The following is a 20528-nucleotide window of genomic DNA, read 5'->3' as shown; positions in this document are numbered from 1 at the left end:
AAGACAGTTGATGACTTATGGTAAGAAGGAGGAGACTGTGATCAGTTTGGGAACTAGAATATTTTTTTATTTCGGTCAATATGTTGTACATAATGTGATCTTTTGACATACAAAACAAATGTTGCATTAACAGACTTGTCCTTCATTTCTAGTTATTTCTGCTTGTCGTGTGACATCTACTGTAGTTACAATTTTACAAAATTTCTGCCATTCAGAAGTGAACTTTTCTATTGTACATGTCAAGATTGGCGTATCTCACACTAAAGCCAGAAAACAATAATGAACAGGATTTTAACACATTTTTAAACAATACATATGAATGGAAAATCTTCATGTTACCTTAGAAGTGTACTTAACATAGTTAGGCTTTTGAAAGGGTCTTGTGGAAATTTATGTTTACTTTCTTCAGCAAACCATACAATATAACGTTTGGGGTACACCTTATAAAAGTGCTCATTACTAAACAAATTGCCTGCACTTAGTGATGGTGATTGCAAATGTTTGTTTTTTTGAGAAACTGCTCTTTGATGTTAAAGTTTGCTGTTTTGTTCAGTGTCTGTATCACGTTGCGGCAATCAGGAAACCAGAGAAAGAGCAGTGAACATTATCGGCAGCAAACACACCATTAGATTCCTCATCAGGAACTGCGACGTAGACTGTGTCATGAGCATGCAGCTCAAGAACAGCACTTCCAGACATTTGATCCAGGAAGCCCTTGTTATACTCGTCATAAGTGAAAACCATTGGCTGACCATTTTTGTAGAGTGCAACCAAGAGATTTGCCCCATTGACATGCATATGGTAAGCAAAGTAATAGAGTCCAGGGACTTGGCAGGTAAAGATGCCAGAGCCAGGATCATAATGTTGCTCACCATTGTACAAAACGGTTTCAAAGGCAATGGGGGCACCCGGTGGTGGATAAGCCCTTGTCAGAACAGCCGAAAAGGCAGACATTGGGGCCTTAACCAACTCATGAGCAACAGGCACAACCTCATGGGATTTGATTGGCATGCTCTTCTCATGATGGTAAATGACCTCACCTGGTGCGCCAGGGGCTCCTGGTGGTCCAGCTGGACCTGGGAGACCATCTTGACCTCTGGCACCAGGAGATCCTGGTGGTCCTTGAGGACCAGACATTCCCTTAGCCATAACACCTGCGGGGCCAGGAAGACCTGGGGCACCTGGGTGACCTTTAAGCCCTGGCAGTCCACTTGGGCCACTTGGCCCGACTGGTCCTCTACCCCCTGGGAACCCATTTTCTCCCCGCTCTCCTCTTGGTCCAGGTGGTCCTGGGTGCCCCTTAACTCCAGCTGGCCCTTTTGTACCTGGAATACCTGGTTGACCAGTAAAACCTTGCTCACCCTTTTGACCTTGATGTCCCATATGACCTGAAGGGCCAGTTGGTCCAACAGTACCTGGAATACCTGGCTTTCCTGTTAAACCTTGATGTCCCTGATCACCCTTAAGACCCTTTTGCCCTTGAGGTCCCATGGCTCCCATATCACCTTTAACACCCACGGCACCCTGCTCTCCCTGAAATCCTCTAGCACCCTGAGGACCAGCTTGGCCCATGGGACCTATACCTCCTGGAGCACCTGTGAATCCTGTTGGGCCTGGTTCACCTTTCTGCCCTGTTGTACCTGGCGAACCTGGTGAACCTCTGCCTCCTGGAACTCCACTTGGCCCTGGCTTGCCAACACCTGGTAGACCTGGAGACCCTGGCTGTCCGGCAGGTCCTTGTGGACCTTTAGGCCCTTGTGGGCCAGGGAAACCAGGGTTACCATTTACTCCAGATTTACCTGGAGCGCCCACTCCTGGAGGGCCAGGGTGGCCTTTTAAACCTGGTTGCCCAGGGGTTCCAGGAATACCATCTCTACCTGGACCACCTGGCTTTCCAGGGTCACCAGGATGTCCTGTTGCACCTGGTGCCCCAATTCCAGACTTTCCAGGTGGACCAACAGGACCCATTGCTCCCATTCCACCTGGGCCACCTGGTGAGCCTGGAATGCCCACACCTCTCTCGCCTTTTTGACCTGGCTGTCCTGGCATGCCAGGTGCACCAGAAGGTCCCATTGAACCACCTGGTCCCATTGGCCCAGGAGCTCCTACAGGTCCAGATTTTCCAACAGCAGAGTATCCAGCAGGTCCGGGGGTTCCGGGGCTACCTGATGGCCCTCTTGGGCCCATTTGACCTGGAGGACCAGCATGTCCTTTTGCCCCAGGAATACCATTGGCACCAGGTTTTCCAGGGGACCCCGGGGTACCGGGTTTGCCAGTTGCAGAGTAGCCGGGTGTTCCTGGTTGTCCAGGGGGACCCTTTGGTCCAGGGTGTCCAACACCACTTTTTCCAGGTGGTCCAGGGGGGCCGGGGGGCCCGTGTGGTCCAGGTGCTCCAGGGCTACCTGGAGTTCCTGGCTCCCCTGGGATAGCTGAAAAATAGACACAAATATTGCAATGTGATGTATGGACATACATTGCTGAAAAATACCATCATGGTCCTTTCAACTGCATCACTCAAATTGACAGTTTCCATTTCACTGAAATTAGACTTTATAACATGACCTCTTGTTATGTCACAAGCCACATGGTATGTTATTTGGATTTAAAAGAATTGTATTAAAACAAAGATATGCCACATTCTATGGATACAATATGTAAATGTTTGACACACGTATCCCTTTTCTTCAGTTAAAGCTGAATCCCCTTTGAGGTTAGATGAAAGTGTCCTCTATTTTTGTGTACTGGTATTGATGACCAGCACTTTCATGCACCAGTAGGTTGGATAGATTGATCATTCCATTGTCTGCTCTGCTAGTTATCAGTCATCTCTCTGAACTATGGTCATCGAGATAGTATATTTGCTACTTTTCCAGTATTGATGTGGAAATTCATTTTCAGTACAATATTGTTTTGTATGAGCATGTTGAAGATCGGTCAGACCATGATGCAGCATGATCTTTTTTTGTGTGTATTTCAAAATCCTGACTCAATGTAGCTTTAATTAAGAACAGCATACAACTTTATTGCAAAGGGATATTGTGAGAAGGATAACGGATAAATAAGAATTATTGGCTCCTGATTGCTGAATTCTTCTGGCATGAAATGTACTCTCAGCTCATTTTCATTCCTGGGCTGAGGTCATTACGCAACCTTGTGTGACCTCAACTGTGTTTGGAGCATGTAAAGGCTAAGTAGGACATACTGTATGGCATGTCAGCTTACAATCCAAATTAAAACCGAACTGCACTCTCAGTATGGATTTTAAAAAAATGTTAGAAGTGAAAACATACAAATGTTAAATCAGTAATCAGTTTCAAGTACGTTTGCAATTAATCAAATTCTTTTAGCTGTTAATCTTTATGTTCCCCGCCCATCTCAATGCAACATATTGCAGCATATTTTATATTTGTATTCAGAATTCTAGTATAAAAATACTCCAAACTGTTTGTAATGTTGTGCAGCTGTTGTGGATTTTTTGTTACACCCAGCTATGTCCCTTTTGTTTTAGACTAGCAGTTTAAGAACCTAATCTACTATTTGAGAGTTAGAAATCAGCAGGTTGCTAAAAGCCACCATAACAGTGTTGGTTGCCAGCGGTGCTTCCCCAACTGTGGCTGTAGCTCATAGAACTAACCAGCAACAACAGGGGCAATTTTCCCATTTTGATGCGGTGATATCCTTGTTTATTCTATAAAACGTAACATCAATCAACAATTCTCAACCACTAAAACAATTATATGTAATAATTTCAAATAGCATTTATTGAGTCATATTGTACTGAACTATATTTCATGGAACAAAATGTCATCCGGTTTGCTGTAGTAAAAGACTTGCCCATTGGCCATGGATTTTTGTAATTTACTTAGATTGTTTCTTAGATTTACTTAGATTCACACCTCAAAAGTGGTTTGTTTTCGGGTGTGTCTAGCATGCCGTGGTAACATCTGGTCTGGAGAGTGTTCAAGAAAGAGCCTTAGCCGACCCTAGGAAAGACCAGTTTATGTGCTGGCATAGGTCACCCGTGAACCACGAGTGGACTTCCATGGAGAATGAATTTGAACATCTAGTCTTTTTTTATATTAATTGCACCTTAGTTGACAAAATGTTCAGTTTCAAGTCACTTTTGGAGCCACAGCTCTTAAACAGAGACAAGATGTCCTATGATTAAAGTGTGTGAATCATACAGAGTTCAAGGTTGTGGAAGTGGTTCCGTTGTACTCTCTCTGACCCATAGAATTTGTGGGACAGAGCCTTAAGCAGGATAGGGTACTCACAGACTATTGTTATCTCAGTGAGTTCAATATTACATTATACAATTTTCTCTGAATCGTCAGAGGATCAATATGATTCTCAGATAGATATAGAAGTGTTTAAGCCATATATATTATGGCTATAAGATAAATGTCTAATGCACAAATGTCTAATGCACTAATGCACATCTAATACTTTCACATAGTTAAACCTGTGTCGTTTCACCTGTGGATCTATATGCATCTCTCTGTGTATTACAGAATACATATATTTGTATAAATATGCTTGTCAATGCATGCGCAAGTCCACGTTAATAAGTAGGCCTAATGAGACAATATGCTACGGGTAACAGTGCACCTAGGTGTCCTATACATTAAAGCTCATCAGAGTTGAACACATTAAGTGACGCCTTTTGCTGACCTTTATTTTCTCCTTGCTTATCCAGCCATTATTGTTGTCCCAGTAATTATAATTACAACGTAATTAATAAATGTTGTGACTTTTATTTACTTAAATTATAGATTAATTGGACACAGATGGTAGTAGTAGTCTAAATGTCAACTATATATCCTTTTGATATAATCTACTTTTGCTGTTTTGCTTGTACAGACATTGTTCATGCCTGCCTGTTTAGTATGCTGCAAACATGATAGTCACACAATATGCAGTCACTCATATTCTGCAGTGAAAAACAATGTCATTCAAAGCTGACGTATCATGGCCCAATCAAATTAGATGGTAAATAAAATATGCAGACATACGGTGGGCCTTGACTGGAGGTGGAGGAGGCTGGTGCTTCTTCACTTGGTAGTGGTATCTCTCTGGGGTGGCCTCTGCCAAGGCTACCACCAGAAGTAGAACGCATATGAGTCGGAGGTCCATCCTCTGAAGCTAAACCTGGAAGATGTAATAGAGCCAGTACTAGGCTAGTCAGCTTCTCATGGTGCTGCAGCATGATCATCATTGGGAACTTAGATGAATGTTCTCATTCTGTTAGCAGTCTGCTATGCTGATCAAAACACATCACAAATAGGAGCAGACCAAGAATAACTCACACTATAGGTGACACAGAACACCGTATTCCATCACTTCCGTCACTTGGTTATGGCTATTTATATATGGAATTATGTTAGCTATATAATATCTGTATATATCACTTACTCTATGGAACCCATGTACAGTATGTCTGCATGCATGCCCCTACAAGCATGATCTACAGATTTGGTCTGTATTTAGACCAGACACACACTGCTAGCGCACACACTCTTCTTTCGCCAACATATAGGATCTCAGGAGCAAGGCCACATGAGATGATAGAAATGATGGAGGTCATAGAGAAGGTAAGGGAACACCTACCAGAAGGTTTGAGCTCCAAAATTCAGAGGGGTAGGACTCGGGGCTGCTGTCCCGGGCTATGCAATAAATCCTCAGGTGTTGAGTCTGTCTGTGGAGCTGCTACTGTTTTGAAGTGAAGTCATGCGGGTATTTATATGGAATCAGCCTCCAGCATCACCCAGCATCTTCCTAGCGTTCAGGCACCTCCCTTGTGTGATGTCAGCTTCAATGAGGGGTTTGTTGTCCCTTGTGAAGCTATGATACATTGTGGATGGCTTTGTCTAAAAGTGAAGGAATGTTTACTTAAACTGAATTATATTATATAATGGTATTTCGTCAGTGACTTTTGAGGCTTTCTTTGAAAAAGTTTTTGAAAAAGTTAGTTTTTAGTTGTTATTACCCAAGGCAAGCGTGTGTGTCAGGAGAGGACAATTGTGTAAATAGACTTGTTAAAAGTGTCTGAAATAAGTTTCTAAAAATGGAACTAAATTAGAAATGTTTTGAGTAACCAGTAAAAGTTTTGTGAGGTCTGTAGTTCACATGAAGAATATTTGTCAAATATATCTAGATGTTTAATTTGAACCAGCTAGACTTTTGGACATTTCTGTATCTACATATTGATCATTTCATTCATCTGGAAGATATTATGATATGTCAATATCCTATTTTATATACATATCTATTAAAATGGCTATTTGTTTGAAAAGTCAGGCATGACATTAAACTATTTTATTGTATGAGCAGTACTGCAAAGCAACAGCAGGGGGGAGAGTAGAGATCTTTCAGTTTCTCATGGGAACCGCTTTCCAAAGTTGCTATTGTGGTACTAATGTATGCTATTTTCAGCATCTTAAAACCTGTACTTAGTGCCAAAACACTTTCAGTAGGTGGGGATCTTTGAGTATCTAGTTATTATGTATAGCCACCTGAATCAGTTTGCTCCTCTTCTGTGTCTGTTTTTGCCATACTGCTAGTAAATATTGTAATGCTATCATTGGGCTGTCATCCTTGTGCACACACCCTAAAAATGTGAGGATGTAATGCTCACTAAAATAGTAATGCAACCATTCTGTGACATTAACTTTATCCACAGCCTGTGGGATTTATTTGTTTTAGTATGCGATATCTGTGTGTTTGGTGGGGGGTTTATGAGCAGTAGTTAAAGCCTGGTTGCCAGAAATAAATCTGTGGCTTCTCTGATGTTAATACTACCGTTCAATGTTCCTGCAGTGTTATATATCATTACACTTGCTGTCAAATGCTGACATTGTCATAATCTTGTTAAGGCGAGTACAGATCATTGTTCATTCAGTAGTTCTATTGCAATAGGCTGTCTAAAGTGTTGAATTTTGCAACTTCTGAGTGTGTTTTAAAGATCTCCATTTTAACCACTTCACACTTAGATCATTCCCCTTGGCTATATAAAAGCAAGGACACTTTTGTCAGCCTTATCCTGTTCTTGTTTTGTTGTTTTCAAATAATTTCAGAAAAGTCTCAGCCAATCAGATGTGGAGAGACAATCTCTGTCTCCAACTGTGCTTTTTTTGATCATGTGGCATTAGTGATTTGGCACGTGTTGCTATGGTTCCGGTGAGCCTTAATCGGTATGCTGAACATATTATTTGAAAACCTCTCAGCTTTATAGCCAAAAGCCAAGAGAACCACGGCCATCCTGAGGGAACTCCTTTTAAGCCAAATGACAGAGTTACATAGACTGAAGCCGACACTTAACAGCATTGTAGACTCCAATCAATGCATCTTATAGATATTCTCCCTCTGGGCATATGTGACCACATAGAGGCATCTTGTTTACTGATTTCTTTGGATTTGCATCCTCTCACAGCAAATGCATTCCCATCTAAGAATAAACTTCCTGTGGGGTTGTGAGCCTGGCAGAATCTCCTACATGTTAGAGAGATTCTGAGGATTTGAGTTTGGTTTGAACACCTGGCGCAAGCGTAGCAGAGCAGCTTCAATGGATCATAAGCATTATCTCCTCCAGTTATGCCATTATCAGTAGTTTCATGGCCCTCGTGTTAGATTGCGTGCTGATATCATTTGTTTGAGGAGAGGATTTTGGCAACTGTCTGTTGTTAGAGAGTTATGGCAGATAACTGTTTTTGGAAGCCATTTGTGCCTTCTCATTTGTAAGTCTAGAGTATGGTTTGCCTTGAGTTCTGGAAATAGAAAACAATTTGAACTCCTATGGTTTCTTTGTCATCATATTTAGCTCCTGTGATGTATTGTTTTAATTGGTTAACAGTGTTTCTCACCACATATGTGATTCCATACAGTAGACACTTGACTGTGTTGTGTTCCTATGGTAACATACTGCATGTTGTCTATGTTAGTTTCCACATGAGACAAGTGTAGCAGATTAGTGGTTGGAACAAGTGGGCCTTTATTATATTGTCGTCTGAGGCTGGGGTTGTTAGACATGGAAAGGAGGTGGAGGTGGGGGTTTACATGACACGGTACTCGATAGATTTCCCAGATGACTTTTGCTTCAGTAATGCAGCATCTCTTACTGTAGTCTGTAGCCGCTACATTTAGGTGTTATCATGCAGCACCTGGCCATGTTGATCAGGTGCCAGGACCCTCCTCAGACATGTTTGTCTGTGTTTAGACTCTGTCTTTCCTCTAACTCTCCTGGTGACTTAATGTTGTGGCAGAGGGGAGAAAAACCTAATTGACGGTTAAGGTGACTGATTTAGCCACCGAGACAGAACTTAGCAACTATACATAGCCTGCTCTTTTTTCTCCGATGTTGAAGTTGAATGGGATACAGATTTAATGTTTTAATAAACTAAATGGGCCACTAAGAGGCACTTTCATTTTATGATTGTAAGGAGTGATGGTGACCCACAAGGATGAGTTTAAGTTCAATTACAGACACCCAAAGACAAACAAGATGTCTGAAAATCATTGCTGGAAGTTTAACCATCAAGAGGCTTACAGAAAAGACAAAATTGGTGAAGAGGCATTACACCCCAATTTGATTTACCACCTCCTAAAAATACCACTGTAGTAGAGCTTAAGGCATTTTTTGAAGGAGCTGTTAAAGTTTTGTTTTGTGCTCAGTCCCTGTCCAGTCAAATTAGTATAGAGTTACATTAGTCACAGATCTTCTATAGAGAAGTACTGTATTACCTACTGTGTTTGCCATGCTCTGTATAAAATCTCCCTTAGACTGGTAATTGCTGTATACTGTATATCAAGCTATGCAATTCAATACAATTATGCGAAAGGTTAGCACAAATGTCTGCAGACTAATTGGTATTTTTTGTTGTTAAATACGACGTGTCATTGCTGCACAAGGACACCAAAACTGCATCAATTTTGGCCATGCTCAATGTAGCAGTAAAGCTGTGATCATGGTTGAATGACCTCCAGCTTTTTTCTGTCCGTCTGTGTCAAGATTTCATATAGAGACCCTAGTCATTTCAGGGTCTAGCTAGAAGATTGATCTTGTTTATGCGTTTCCCTGGTTAATGGGCACTTTACCAAGTTCAGAGTTTGGGGGAGGAAGTTCTGCCCACAGGCCTTAAGGTTGCCCGTTTTGAGGGCACCCTTTGGAAAAACGACCACTTACAGTTGGGTTCTCACTCGACCTAAGTGGACATGGGCTGACCAGAGCGTTCAGTCTTTTTCCTGATTGGTGACCCAAAGTATACGGCTGTGGAGGCGGTGTCAGGGTTAGTGGTGACTAGCGAGCTAGGTGTTGCATGCCAAAGCCACTGTCTTGAACATTACTGTGATGCTTTTCTTATCCTTGTTGTTGTTGTTTCTCTATATGGATTGCTTTTTTTAGACTAAATTGTCATCCTTTCAAAGTGATTAATGTGGAGAAAGGAGTCTGGTGAATGTAGGTGCTGAGATTCACACATCACAAACAGCAGAAGCAATGCTTCTCTCTACCTCCTCTGTAAAGATGCAAGAGAAATGTTGAAATGAAATTAAACAATTTCCTGACCGGGTGTTTCTAAGAGGTCAAGGATTGTTTGATTTTTTTGTGCGTGACATTTTTTAATAATATTTTTGTTTTTTTTACCTTTGGTTAGCTGCTTGGACATTGCCCCTTTTCATGCCAGCTGATTTTGAGCCTATTTTTTTTATTTCTACCTCCTGTGCTTCTTGCTCTGTATAGTCTCCATTCCTCAGCTTTTCAGTCAGCCAGTTTAACCTTTAGTTTAGGATGGTTTTAATATCATTTTCTGCAGATGAGTTGTGCACCAGTGGCCCAATTTAACCCCGTAGTTCTGTAGTGCAGGATCACTTGTGGAGAGGTACCTTTTAAAATTCTGAATGTAGGACAAAACATGTTATTTTTGACTGGAATACTTTTCCTGGAAGTGAACTTGGAAGTTATTTTCTCTGTCAGTGGTGTCAAATAATCTGTGTCCAGTGCTTGTATTTTCAGCATGGCATTGGCAGAAAACTCACCGAACTAAAAATACTTAATTTGCACCACTGTGAGTGTTTTGACATTAGAATGATTTCAACAACTGAAGCTCACAGTTTTACAAATAAAGTGTTTTATGATCCCAAGATAAGCCATAATAATTTTGCATTCTGCATTTCCTGTAAAGCTTTGCTATGGATTTGACCTTCAGTGGACTGTGCATGATTTTTACTCTATCTCTCTCTCTCTCTCTCGCTCTCTTTTCTTTTTCTCTCTTTCCCTCCCTCTCCCTCCCTCTCTCTCTCTCTCTCTCTCTCTCTCTCTCTCTTTCTCTCTGTGTGGGTGTTTGTGTGTGTGTTAATGCTTATGTTGAATGTGTAGGAGAGCCAGAGACAATGAGAGAATGTGTAGGAGGAAAGACATGGAATTTCTGGCCTACATGTTCATTTTTGACAGTTGGCCTCAGAGTTGTGAACATTTAAAGATAGTGTCGAGATCTCCTTGGTTCCCTAAATAGAGGCCTCGTGTGTCCAAAAGCCATCTCTGGACATTATTTATGGCTTTGAGCTGTTGGCTGTTGGTGCTGCCATTGTGTTTATAGGTAATTAGCAAACTATGTGTGGAATCAACCCTTTTATTTATCTTCTCCACGTCCTCAGCTGCCAGCAGTCAAAGTCCTAAGATGATACTATGTCTCCCATTTCAAATGGGCGGTGGCCTTGTCAGCTTGCTGTCATACTACATTAGTACATTTGGCACAAAAAGAACAAAGTGCAGGCATGTTTCTCAGCCTTTGAGTGAAAGACAGAGATTCAGCAGCAAGAAGCCTATTCCATTCCAGGACCTTCATGACCAACCTGTCTGCTGTCATACATAAAGTGATTATCTCAACTGTGATGTATATTGACTGAAGAGCCCTTGTTAAAACTTCACTCTTTTGGTCCTGTAGTGTGTCATCAAGAATTGCCTTTGCCTTTTAATTTGGCCTTTCAAATGCATGCATCATATTCAAAGTCCCATACTAAGTCATACAGAAAACAGAAGCCTTTTTTATTGGTGTTGTACTGGCTGCTTTTATTACAACAGTGTAAATGGTGTTGGATTCGTACCACAAAACAAAATTTATGATGTTGTCAAAAGAAAACATGCATCAAAAATAACTGTTGTGTTGCAATGTTTTGAAGCTGACAAAGTTGTGCCCTCTGTGAGACTGCAGAAGTGCACCATGTTGACATTAAGGGACATGGCCTCCCCAATTATAAAGGCTTCAATTATCTATCCCCAAATAAACCAATAGCTGGTTCCTCACAGTAAGCCTTGTCCAACCATCTTGGAATCACTTAGGCCCTAAAACAGGCCACAAGCTCAGGCTCTCTAACCATCAAGTAGCCATCCTCCCAACTTAATAATTATAGTGTGATCTCATAAAGTGGTTGTGGCCATTTCAGTGTTTTAGCAGAGAGATTTGCAGAGTCAAGAGATTTTCCTTTTCGAGTGCTATTTAAATTTGTTTATTATACTCTGGAAGTTTTTTTTAGGGGAAGTCCTGTTCAAGATTGTAAATATACTCAATTTAGAATTTAACATCATCTATGACAAACCATATTAAGTCAAACTATTTTATACACTAAAATAGTTGTTTACCACATCCTTCCTTCAAGTTTACAGGAGAATGTCTGATGCCACAGGAATAACCTGTCAAGACCTCTGCCTACTAAAGTATAAATATTTTAAAAGTACATGGCTGAAAATGTTTACGCAGTAGTTGTGTTTTCAGTGTATCCATTTTAAAGTAATTTTTATGGAGTTGGGTTGAGTGGGGAAGATGAAAGACAAGGCTTAACAATACGTCAGCAGCCCTGCCACTGGGTGGATGTAGTTGTTCACTTCTAAATATGGGTTTATTTTATGTGTGTGCTTTCCAAGTCTTTATTGCAAAAGAAAAAATAAGTCTGAATTATTTTGTCAAACCTGTCACATCTCGCAGATTGATGATATGAAATATGAGTCCTCTCCGTTGTCTAACCTATGTCTCCTAGACATACAGTAATTGAGTATAGTTTAAACCAGTTTTTTTAGCCATGGTATATTGTTTACAATAAAAAAAATCGGCCAACCAAAAAATGTAGTACAAATTACACACTGTAGCATAATACAGCAAAAATAAAGACAATTTACAGTAGACCATTTAGTTCAGTGTCTGCATTTGTCCTTTTCAAGTAGGCCTATCCATCGCTGTTTTACATCTTTTCACCAATAGATATGAAAAAGCTAGATACTGCATTGTCCTTCACGTTCTGTTAAGTGGCATAGGCTACGTGAACGTGGCCATCAAATTGCTGGGGGCAAACACCTTACTGTATATGGACAACGCTTGCCGGCAATCAGAGACCTCGGTTGGCCTCCAGTGATTGTTGCCCCCACCATGATGGCAGTGCTATTTACGTTCCTCTGGAGCCCAATGCAGTATCTAGCTTTCTAATATGTATTTTTTTATCGCCACTTCTTATGCGCATTAGTTAATTAACCAGCTCATTATTGCGCTTAATGCGCTACCTATTGCCACACACGGACATGAAAGTGTAGGCTGTTTTTTTACCTAACAAGTTACTACATTGCAGTCAACAATTCAACAATTTACACTGCAGATGCTCAACAATGGCATAGCTTACTACAACTAGATGATACATGTTTTTGGGCGGATTAAGTGAAATTTGACAATTTCCCATGGCACACCTAATGATCTCTCACGGCACACTGGTTTAATCAGTATGAGATTTTAACAATGTTCTCATATTTTTTTATTAAAATTCCAGAGAAATAGCCCAATTTGAATTTTTCCTCAATCTATTCATATACATATCCTTATTGTTTAGGAGGAGCAATAATCAATAGGAGCCATTTTATCTCTTGTGAGAAAAAACATTTTTTAGATAGGAATCATTGATGAGGAAATGCTACTTGGTTGTCTTGGTATGTATTGGAGATTAACATTTAACCCAGAGACTATGATATGACTATGATATCCATTCCTGATATTAGCCGATGTACAGTATACCTTTTGAATGCCGGGCAAATCTGATTTAGAATAGCTGCAAGTGTTGTTTTTATTTTCATTCACGAAGATACATTTCCAGTTTATCATTCTCCTAGCATCCCCATTTTAGTTTATTCCGTTCAATTAGAAACCATAGGAGTGCACAAATGTCCAACCTCAAAGCCCAAGTGGAAGCAACACACATAATTATGGCATTCTTTGTTTGCGTCTTCATTTTCTATTTCTATCTACCTTAGGCATTCCATGTGGCAGAAGAGGGGTCAAGATGGTGGAAAACTGTCTCCCCTTGAGTGGAACTGCAACCACTTTGCAACTGAAAGTCTGCATTGTTGTTCCACAAATTAGCAAAGGGTTGTTTGTTTTGGCTAAGAATGTTTTGCATTGATGCATCCAAATGTACTGGTCGTTTTTTAATGGGGATTCTCCATGGAAAAGGAGGCAGTTACTGTAGGTTCATAAGTTGAGTTCATAATGTTGAATTAATTTGGATTTATTTTTGCAAAGGCTGATACCTAATTTGCAAAAATGAGGCATTTTTGCTAATTATTTTTGTAAGATCACTGCTACAGTATGCAAAGAGTGTTGTTTTTGTGAAACAACAACAGGCCAATACATAAGCCATGCTTTTCATGTATGATGGTGTTAAACAAATTAAGCCTCTGCATGGGTTCCCTCTCTGTTTCTTTTGTACTTTTGTAGAAATATTAGCCAATTCTTCTACCAGTAGTTCTTTTAGTTGAGGCAGGTCCTCAGGTGCTGATATATTGGAAACTGCATGTTGTTTCTGTTGAAGTGGCATTGAGAATTAAATAAATAGCTTCACATGATAGGGTAGAGTCCAGACAGAAATAAGTCAAGAATACAGTGGCTATAGTAAGTATTCATACCCATGCTAAAGTTGACTAAAAAGAGGAATATAAAATCATCTTTTGAGAATTGATTGTAATGCCTTAATTCAAAAAATGAGTAAAAATCAAACCGTAAAGGACACTAATTTTCTTTGTGATTGAAGAATGTATCGTACATAGATAAATGTTCTTCCTTAAATACAGGGAGCATAAGTAATTGACCCCTATGTTAAATTCCCATAGGAGCAGGAGGATTTTTAATATGTTTTTATTTTTAAAGGCCAGCTATTTCATGGATCCAGGATATTATGCATCCTGATAAAGTTCCCTTGGCCTTTGGAATTAAAATAGCCCCACATCATCACATACCCTTCACCATAGCTAGAGACTGGCATGGTGCTTTTTCCAGTTAGCCTATTAGCCTGTTTGATTTGCATTGAGCTCAATGAGCATCAAACAGGCTAATAGGCTAACTGGAAAAAGCACCATGCCAATCTCTAGCTATCTCTTTATTAAAAATAAAAACATATAAAAAATCCTCCTGCTCCTATGGGAATTTAACATAGGGGTCAATTACTTATGCTCCCTGTATTTAAGGAAGAACATTTATCTATTTACGATACATTCTTCAATCACAAAGAAAATTAGTGTCCTTCGCGGTTTGATTTTTACTCATTTTTTGAATTAAGGCATTACAATCAATTCTCAAAAGATGATTTTATATTCCTCTTTTTAGTCAACGCATGGGTATGAATACTTACTATAGCCACTGTAGGTAGGCTTTAAATCAAGACTGTGCTTTTGTTGCCACGAGTCTAGGCTGAAATGTAGAAGTACTGTAGGCTACCAATGTTGACCTGATATTTGATTAGATGATACGAAATGGCTGCACAGCAGCATTATATACAATTGTCTTGCAATACATTGTATACCCTATACATTTACAACTTTGCATCTGTCGGATTACCTACATACAGTATAAAGATTGCATTTAGGCTTGTAATTTCTGGGTTTTTCTGTGGAAATTGTAGCATTTTTCACTGTCTGTGTTCCCAGTGTATTTACAGTAGGCCCCACATCAGTGCTGATGGATTAGGAGATTTGCCCAAGCCCCAACTAGATTGCAAAAGTGATGTTTGACAAGTGCATTTACAGTATCATAGCAAATGCTCAGTCAGTGGACAGCCAATCATTATTGCTATTTGTGTAACGATTGTGTACTCTGCCAATTTACTAGGAAATGACCTAAGATTATTTTGCAACAGAGAATCTAAAGGACGTTCCATGTTATAGACATTTACAATTAGCTTTACCCCTCATCTTTTTTTTTTTTTTTTTCAAATGCAGAATATACAAAAGACGTACACATACAACAGACGTACACATTCTTGGGCAAGACAGCCTCTCCCAGAGGCAGGAAGGGAACCATTTGGGTCATCGTGCATCAGATCTTCTCCTATCAGCGCAAATGACAAGTGAGGAGTAGTCTTTAGTCTCAAATTACCTCTTAGCATCAGTAGTCATTTTAATACATTCATTGTTTTTTATAGGGTGAGCCATTTGGTGGATTGATGTCAGTTTAGGACGAAGAAACTGTTGATTCATAACCAGTGTCAAATTTCAAACAGCTTAATTCTTGTCAGGGTGGGAATGTACACAGTTGTTTCTCAGGATGTAAATAGTGTGGTAATTGTGTTTGTGTTTTGGTCTGTGTTGTGGTGCGTCTGAGATAAGTCCTGACATTTTGTTTTGCTTTGTAATAGCAACAGCCTCTTAACTCACTCTTCAAAGCCAAATTGACCAGCAAGGCCTTTCAAGGTTAGGCCTAAGGTTGTCATACTTCTAAAGCATTTTCTACGTTTGTTTTGGGAGGTATTTATTTGTGAGGAGGGAGAGGTGAAGTTTGTTTCCCCAAACTAGGCAGGACTTCATTCTGTTTACATTTGTACGGTCTCTCTGTAGTTTTGTCATGCAACTGCTGTATGTTTGTGTGAAATATCAACATGGTATGTTTTTGCCATTTCTTGTCATTGATGGCGTGATTCTCCCATGCATTTACCAGCCCATCTAACGTCTGAAAACGAAGGCCAGTGATCTGTTAGTGAGTTGTATGCCTTTCTTGTATAATAATTGTGAAGGTTGGCAGCAGATGAAGGGGCTTGTGTTTGCACCCGCCCTTAATTTCTCTCCTTTTTTTCAATGGCAGTGTATGTGTTTCTGCTTCATGTTTTGTTTGCTTTTCCCCTAACGCTTAAATAGCACAGCCCACCATTAAGTTGGTCTGTGTGTTTTTACTGTTGGGGAGAATGGCTTATTCCAGAAATCCGATAACAGTGCACAGATCACACTTGCGTCTCAGTGTTTTATAGTCCAGGCTTTGTCATGGTCAGTTCCAAGGAGTGTGTTATAATGACACATCTCTGCTCAGCAGGCTGTAATTTGAGTGAAAGTGTCTAGTGGAGAAGACTGCCTTTGTAATGTTCCTTTCTTGACGTTCCAGATTTATCATTCCTGTTCTTTTATGGTTTGCTGCTGTCGTCACCTATCTTAGTATTCACGTAGAAGTTTGCACGTGAACACTTTGTTTTTAAAAAACAAAATCCTTTAAATTAGGCTCTTGCAACTAAGCGTACTGTAAATCTCTACCCATAGGTGAAATATTCATGTATATAGCTTCTACGCAAACATGACTTTTGAAATGTCCCCAAGGATGTTTGTTGCTCTTGTTTGTAATTGTGTTTGCGTAGTCAGAAGTCAATTTTTTGCTCTTGGAGGAACATTTTGGAAACAACTTCAACTTTGCACCTAGGGCTGCCGAATATTCGAAAAATAGAAAATGGGCGCCCCTCCCATTTCTGTTGACTCCTCAGGAACGGCTACTTTAAAGGTGCTGGATGCCTATTCCTGGACCTGAACGCATAGCCAATGAGGCAGGGGAATGGGAGGCTAAACCCCCTCAGTGTTAGCGTCTATTGCTAACACGTCTTTCAGGAGAGAGGCAGGATGGAGGTTTAGTCACTGTACAGTGCTCTACTGGCTGGCTGATGTTACTGTACACTCACCCCCCCAAAACATCACTCCCATCCGGTTCACGTCACCATTGCACCCTGTGTCGCGTAGACGACAGAGGTCCTGCACTTGTCTGGACTTGGACTCGCATCCTCAGAGGCTCAGAATGGGAGGCGGGTGTGCTAACGAAGAGGCTAAAGCCCATGGTGCTAGAGTGTATTGCTAGCACGCCTCTCACGCCACTGGGGGGAGGTTTACTCATTGTGCAGAACCAGCTGCCTACTGGGTCATAGACATTTGGACCACTTGTTTAGCTAATGTGGCTAGGGAGACTTAGTTAGATTTATGTGCATGTAAACCTGTGGCACCTCTTTGAAGTGTATGATTTATGACTAGCCAACGTTGTGAGCTTCTAATCTAAGATATCAGACCGACATTTAACTTGTAATTACACCATTGTCTCTGTTTTGTTTAGCACCATTTAATCCCTTGATTGCTTTGCATTTAGGTAAAATACAACTTGCTGCCAAATTGTTCAGCATTACTGTTTACATTGCCGATTTTGAAGCATTTTGATACGTTTTTGATAAGTTTTGCACATGGACTTGTGCCACTATCAGAATCAGAATAATTTTATTGCCATGTTTTTCTTATTTTTCTTATTTTTCCAAAAAAACAAGGAATTTGACTTGGTGAAATGGTGCAGGACACATAAGAGGTATTTAAGATAGGCATACAGTATAATACATACTTCCCACATACTTCCCACATTAATTTCCTACATTAAGTCTGCACTATATACGCATTACGGGATCACCGTGAGATTAATCTCAATTGCATCCAATTGGAGGTTGGGAGTACTAGGCTTTTGGGGAATGCTAGACCCACCCAAGCATACTGATGTCTAGCTTGGGTTTGTGTAATGACAGATTGCTAAGTCCACACTTTTCCCTCAAAGAGGGCATGACTGTGCAACTGGCGTCAGCATCTCCCTGCTTCACCTCACATGGGTATCCCAGAAACCACTCTTGAGTTTCTCCATTGCCATGCATTGTTCATTTCTCTTCTAGCCAATTCCTTTATTTGACATTTTGTGTGTGTAGTGGTAGACATCAGGTCAGTTGTGGTAGGGCAAAGTTATAGATAGTGAAGGAAAACACTTAGCCACCCAAATTGCAATGTGTTTAGTATTTCCCAGACCATTTCATCCTTGAGGGAATTTTCCTTTAAATTAGAAATACCTCTCTTTAATGTTTGACAAGTATGATAAAATGTCTATTTCCAGTCTGGTCTTTTCCATGGGCTTGAGAGTAGTATCAGAGTATGGTTGTGGAGAACTGCTCTGTGCCACGTTCACTAAAGACAGAAAAGAGAGGAGAGACACTCAGAGAGTGAAAGACAGACAGACAGAGTGAGTGGTTGGACGAGAAAAGAACGGGTTTGATGTCAGTTTGTGATGCTGAGTCACCAAACAGGGTCATTCACATGGCAGGCCACTTCAGTGGAGAGGCATAATCGTGATCCGCCTGACTGGTCACAGCTGGCCAGGCAGGCAGGGTGCTTGTGGCCACTCCGTGGACCTGTGGGCTTTGGTGCGAGTGCTGAGTGTCTGCAGTGGAGCTCGTCCCCACAGACAGACAAAAGAGTTTCGGCGTGAAATTCTAGAGCAGACAGATGGTCACATGATTTGGCCTTGACCACGCCAATGCAAGGGGTGCTGATGGAGCACCATCAATCATAGAGTTGACACCAGAGCACGTCTCAGACTTATTGCCACCATTGGTCCCAAGTGCTGTCGTCTGCCACACACACACAACGGAAGAAACGAGTGGCTGCCACCCCATACACTGCTCTTTGCGGTACCGCTTCTAAATTGGGCTAGTTTTGAAAGATTGAGTGGTTTCCCCAATGTGAACACATGTGCAGAGTGGAAATGGGTGAGGGTTAAGTAAGGTGAGGCGTCTTTAGAAAACACATGCAAGATTATAGCTCTCAGTGTGAGGATATGTGCTTCATTGACTCTGTTTGCTGAGAATACAACCGTACAACCGTTGTGCACGCTAAGTAAACACACAGCCCCTGAACTGGCATAAGAGATGTGGTCACTTGAGGGTAGTTTTAACTGCACTCCGGCCAACAACTTGTAGCTCTGTACCTTAGAGGTGCTCTGTGATCTTCAGTGACTTGATGAGCATTCAGTGTCCTGATGAGCATTCTGTGTAGTATCAAGGCTTCAGCTTGGACTTTGAGAATGATGCAAGGCAGTTAGCTCTTTTTTAGCCCTGCCTGTGGTTGAGAATGGTTCTGGTCTGGACGATCATTTCCTGTTGATCTCTCCATTCTGTGATGGCTCTTTAAATGGGACTGTGTGTTTCTGCATGATGTGCCTCTTGCAGGCTGTCTTGTTGAAATACCGAAGGCTCGTGGAGAAGCCTCCCTTTGACATGAGACATTTTGACAGTGTCCCTGTATCCAAGTGTTTTAGTGAACTTTGCTCAGAGCTGCAGAGCTGGGTGTGTCTGTTTGGAAGAGGGAGTAGAGGGAGTTTGTCTCTGACGCAGGTGAAATTGCTCTGATGTTCAGTAGAAGTAACATTCTTGGACAAAGCATTTTTGTCTGTGAGAATGGTTTGACAAAATTTCCTGTTAATGCTTCTCCACTTTCAAAAATTGTCAGCACTTGTCCATTTAGCAATCGTGGGTGGTCAAGGGAAATTGCCTCTATGCTTTACAAAAAGGGCAAATGATGTTTTTGCAAAGCTGGACATTTTTTTCTAGCTGTGAGTCTCACGGAACATGCAGTCCAGTCAGCCGGGAAGGATAAGATCTGCAGTGGAACGGTGTCCACCCAAAGACTGCTGACTCTCCTTCTCTCCTCTCCTCTCCTCTCCTCTCCTCTCCTCTCCTCTCCTCTCCTCTCCTCTCCTCTCCTCTCCTCTCCTCTCCTCTCCGCTCCTCTCCCCATATGCGTGCCCCTTACTTTTGACCATCTTTTGTGTGAGAGGATGTTTAACTCAGGAGGAAATGAGAATGAGAGGCGCTGCACAAATGACCCTCAGTCCCAGTGATGGTAGTTATCTGAGAAAATCTCATTAAATCAATGACAGTTGATGGGGGGGAAAAATGAAATGATTATAATTAAACTCTGACCTGTGTACGTTGCATGTTATTTGTCATGTAAATACTTTGGCATGATCTACTATTTGTTGTGACCTGTTCAAACCTTCGCATTTGCGTACTGTATGTGTGTGATGGAGAGGAGACGGATGGAGAGACAATGAGAGAGAGGGAGGCCACATGAGCTGGTGTGGTGAAGGAAACCATAAACATCCAACAGCACCACTTGCTGGACATGCTGTGTATGACAGCATATGGTATGGTATGCTGCATCATTGTGACATTTTTGGCAAATAGATTATAATTCTCTATTGATTTCTGTTTGAGTTTCAATACATCCCTGTGCTGCCACAAGAGCATTTCTCCAGGTTAAACACACCAGGTCCAATGAGACAGGGGATAACCAGTAACCTGACACTTACAGTAGAAACATCTTCAGCTCAGTACCATTCAAACCACAGAGTTGGCAAGTTTGCTGAAAGAACACACCCATGCATCCCCACTCATAT

General features: G+C 41.1%; 2 protein-coding genes across 2 annotated transcripts in view; one reads left to right on the top strand and one right to left on the bottom strand.

Moving 5' to 3' along the window:
- The window catches only part of nt5dc1 (5'-nucleotidase domain containing 1), a 46857-nt gene that overhangs the window by 3194 nt on the left and 23135 nt on the right, over positions 1-20528 (top strand). The gene's annotated exons all lie outside the window — the stretch shown is intronic.
- Positions 42-5711, bottom strand: col10a1b (collagen, type X, alpha 1b). Its single transcript, XM_062551177.1, has 3 exons — positions 5608-5711; positions 5013-5148; positions 42-2429 (listed from the first exon to the last, which is right to left on the bottom strand). Exons 2-3 carry the CDS (start codon positions 5131-5133, stop codon positions 562-564), a joined length of 1989 nt encoding a protein of 662 aa, XP_062407161.1. The 5' UTR covers positions 5134-5148; positions 5608-5711; the 3' UTR covers positions 42-561.

Source organism: Sardina pilchardus, chromosome 12 (assembly GCF_963854185.1).
Source record: "Sardina pilchardus chromosome 12, fSarPil1.1, whole genome shotgun sequence".
Classification (NCBI taxonomy): domain Eukaryota; kingdom Metazoa; phylum Chordata; class Actinopteri; order Clupeiformes; family Clupeidae; genus Sardina; species Sardina pilchardus.
Note: the sequence above shows the minus strand (reverse complement) of the source record. Positions and strands in the feature narration are given on the sequence as shown.

What these genes read in the sequence shown, in the direction of transcription:
- col10a1b (XM_062551177.1), bottom strand. Translation starts at nt 5,133, where the DNA reads ATGGACCTCCGACTCATATGCGTTCTACTTCTGGTGGTAGCCTTGGCA. An exon ending in ACCTCCAGTCAAGGCCCACC is followed by an intron (nt 2,430 to 5,012) that starts GTATGTCTGCAT and finishes TCTATTTTTCAG; the next exon opens with CTATCCCAGGGGAGCCAGGA.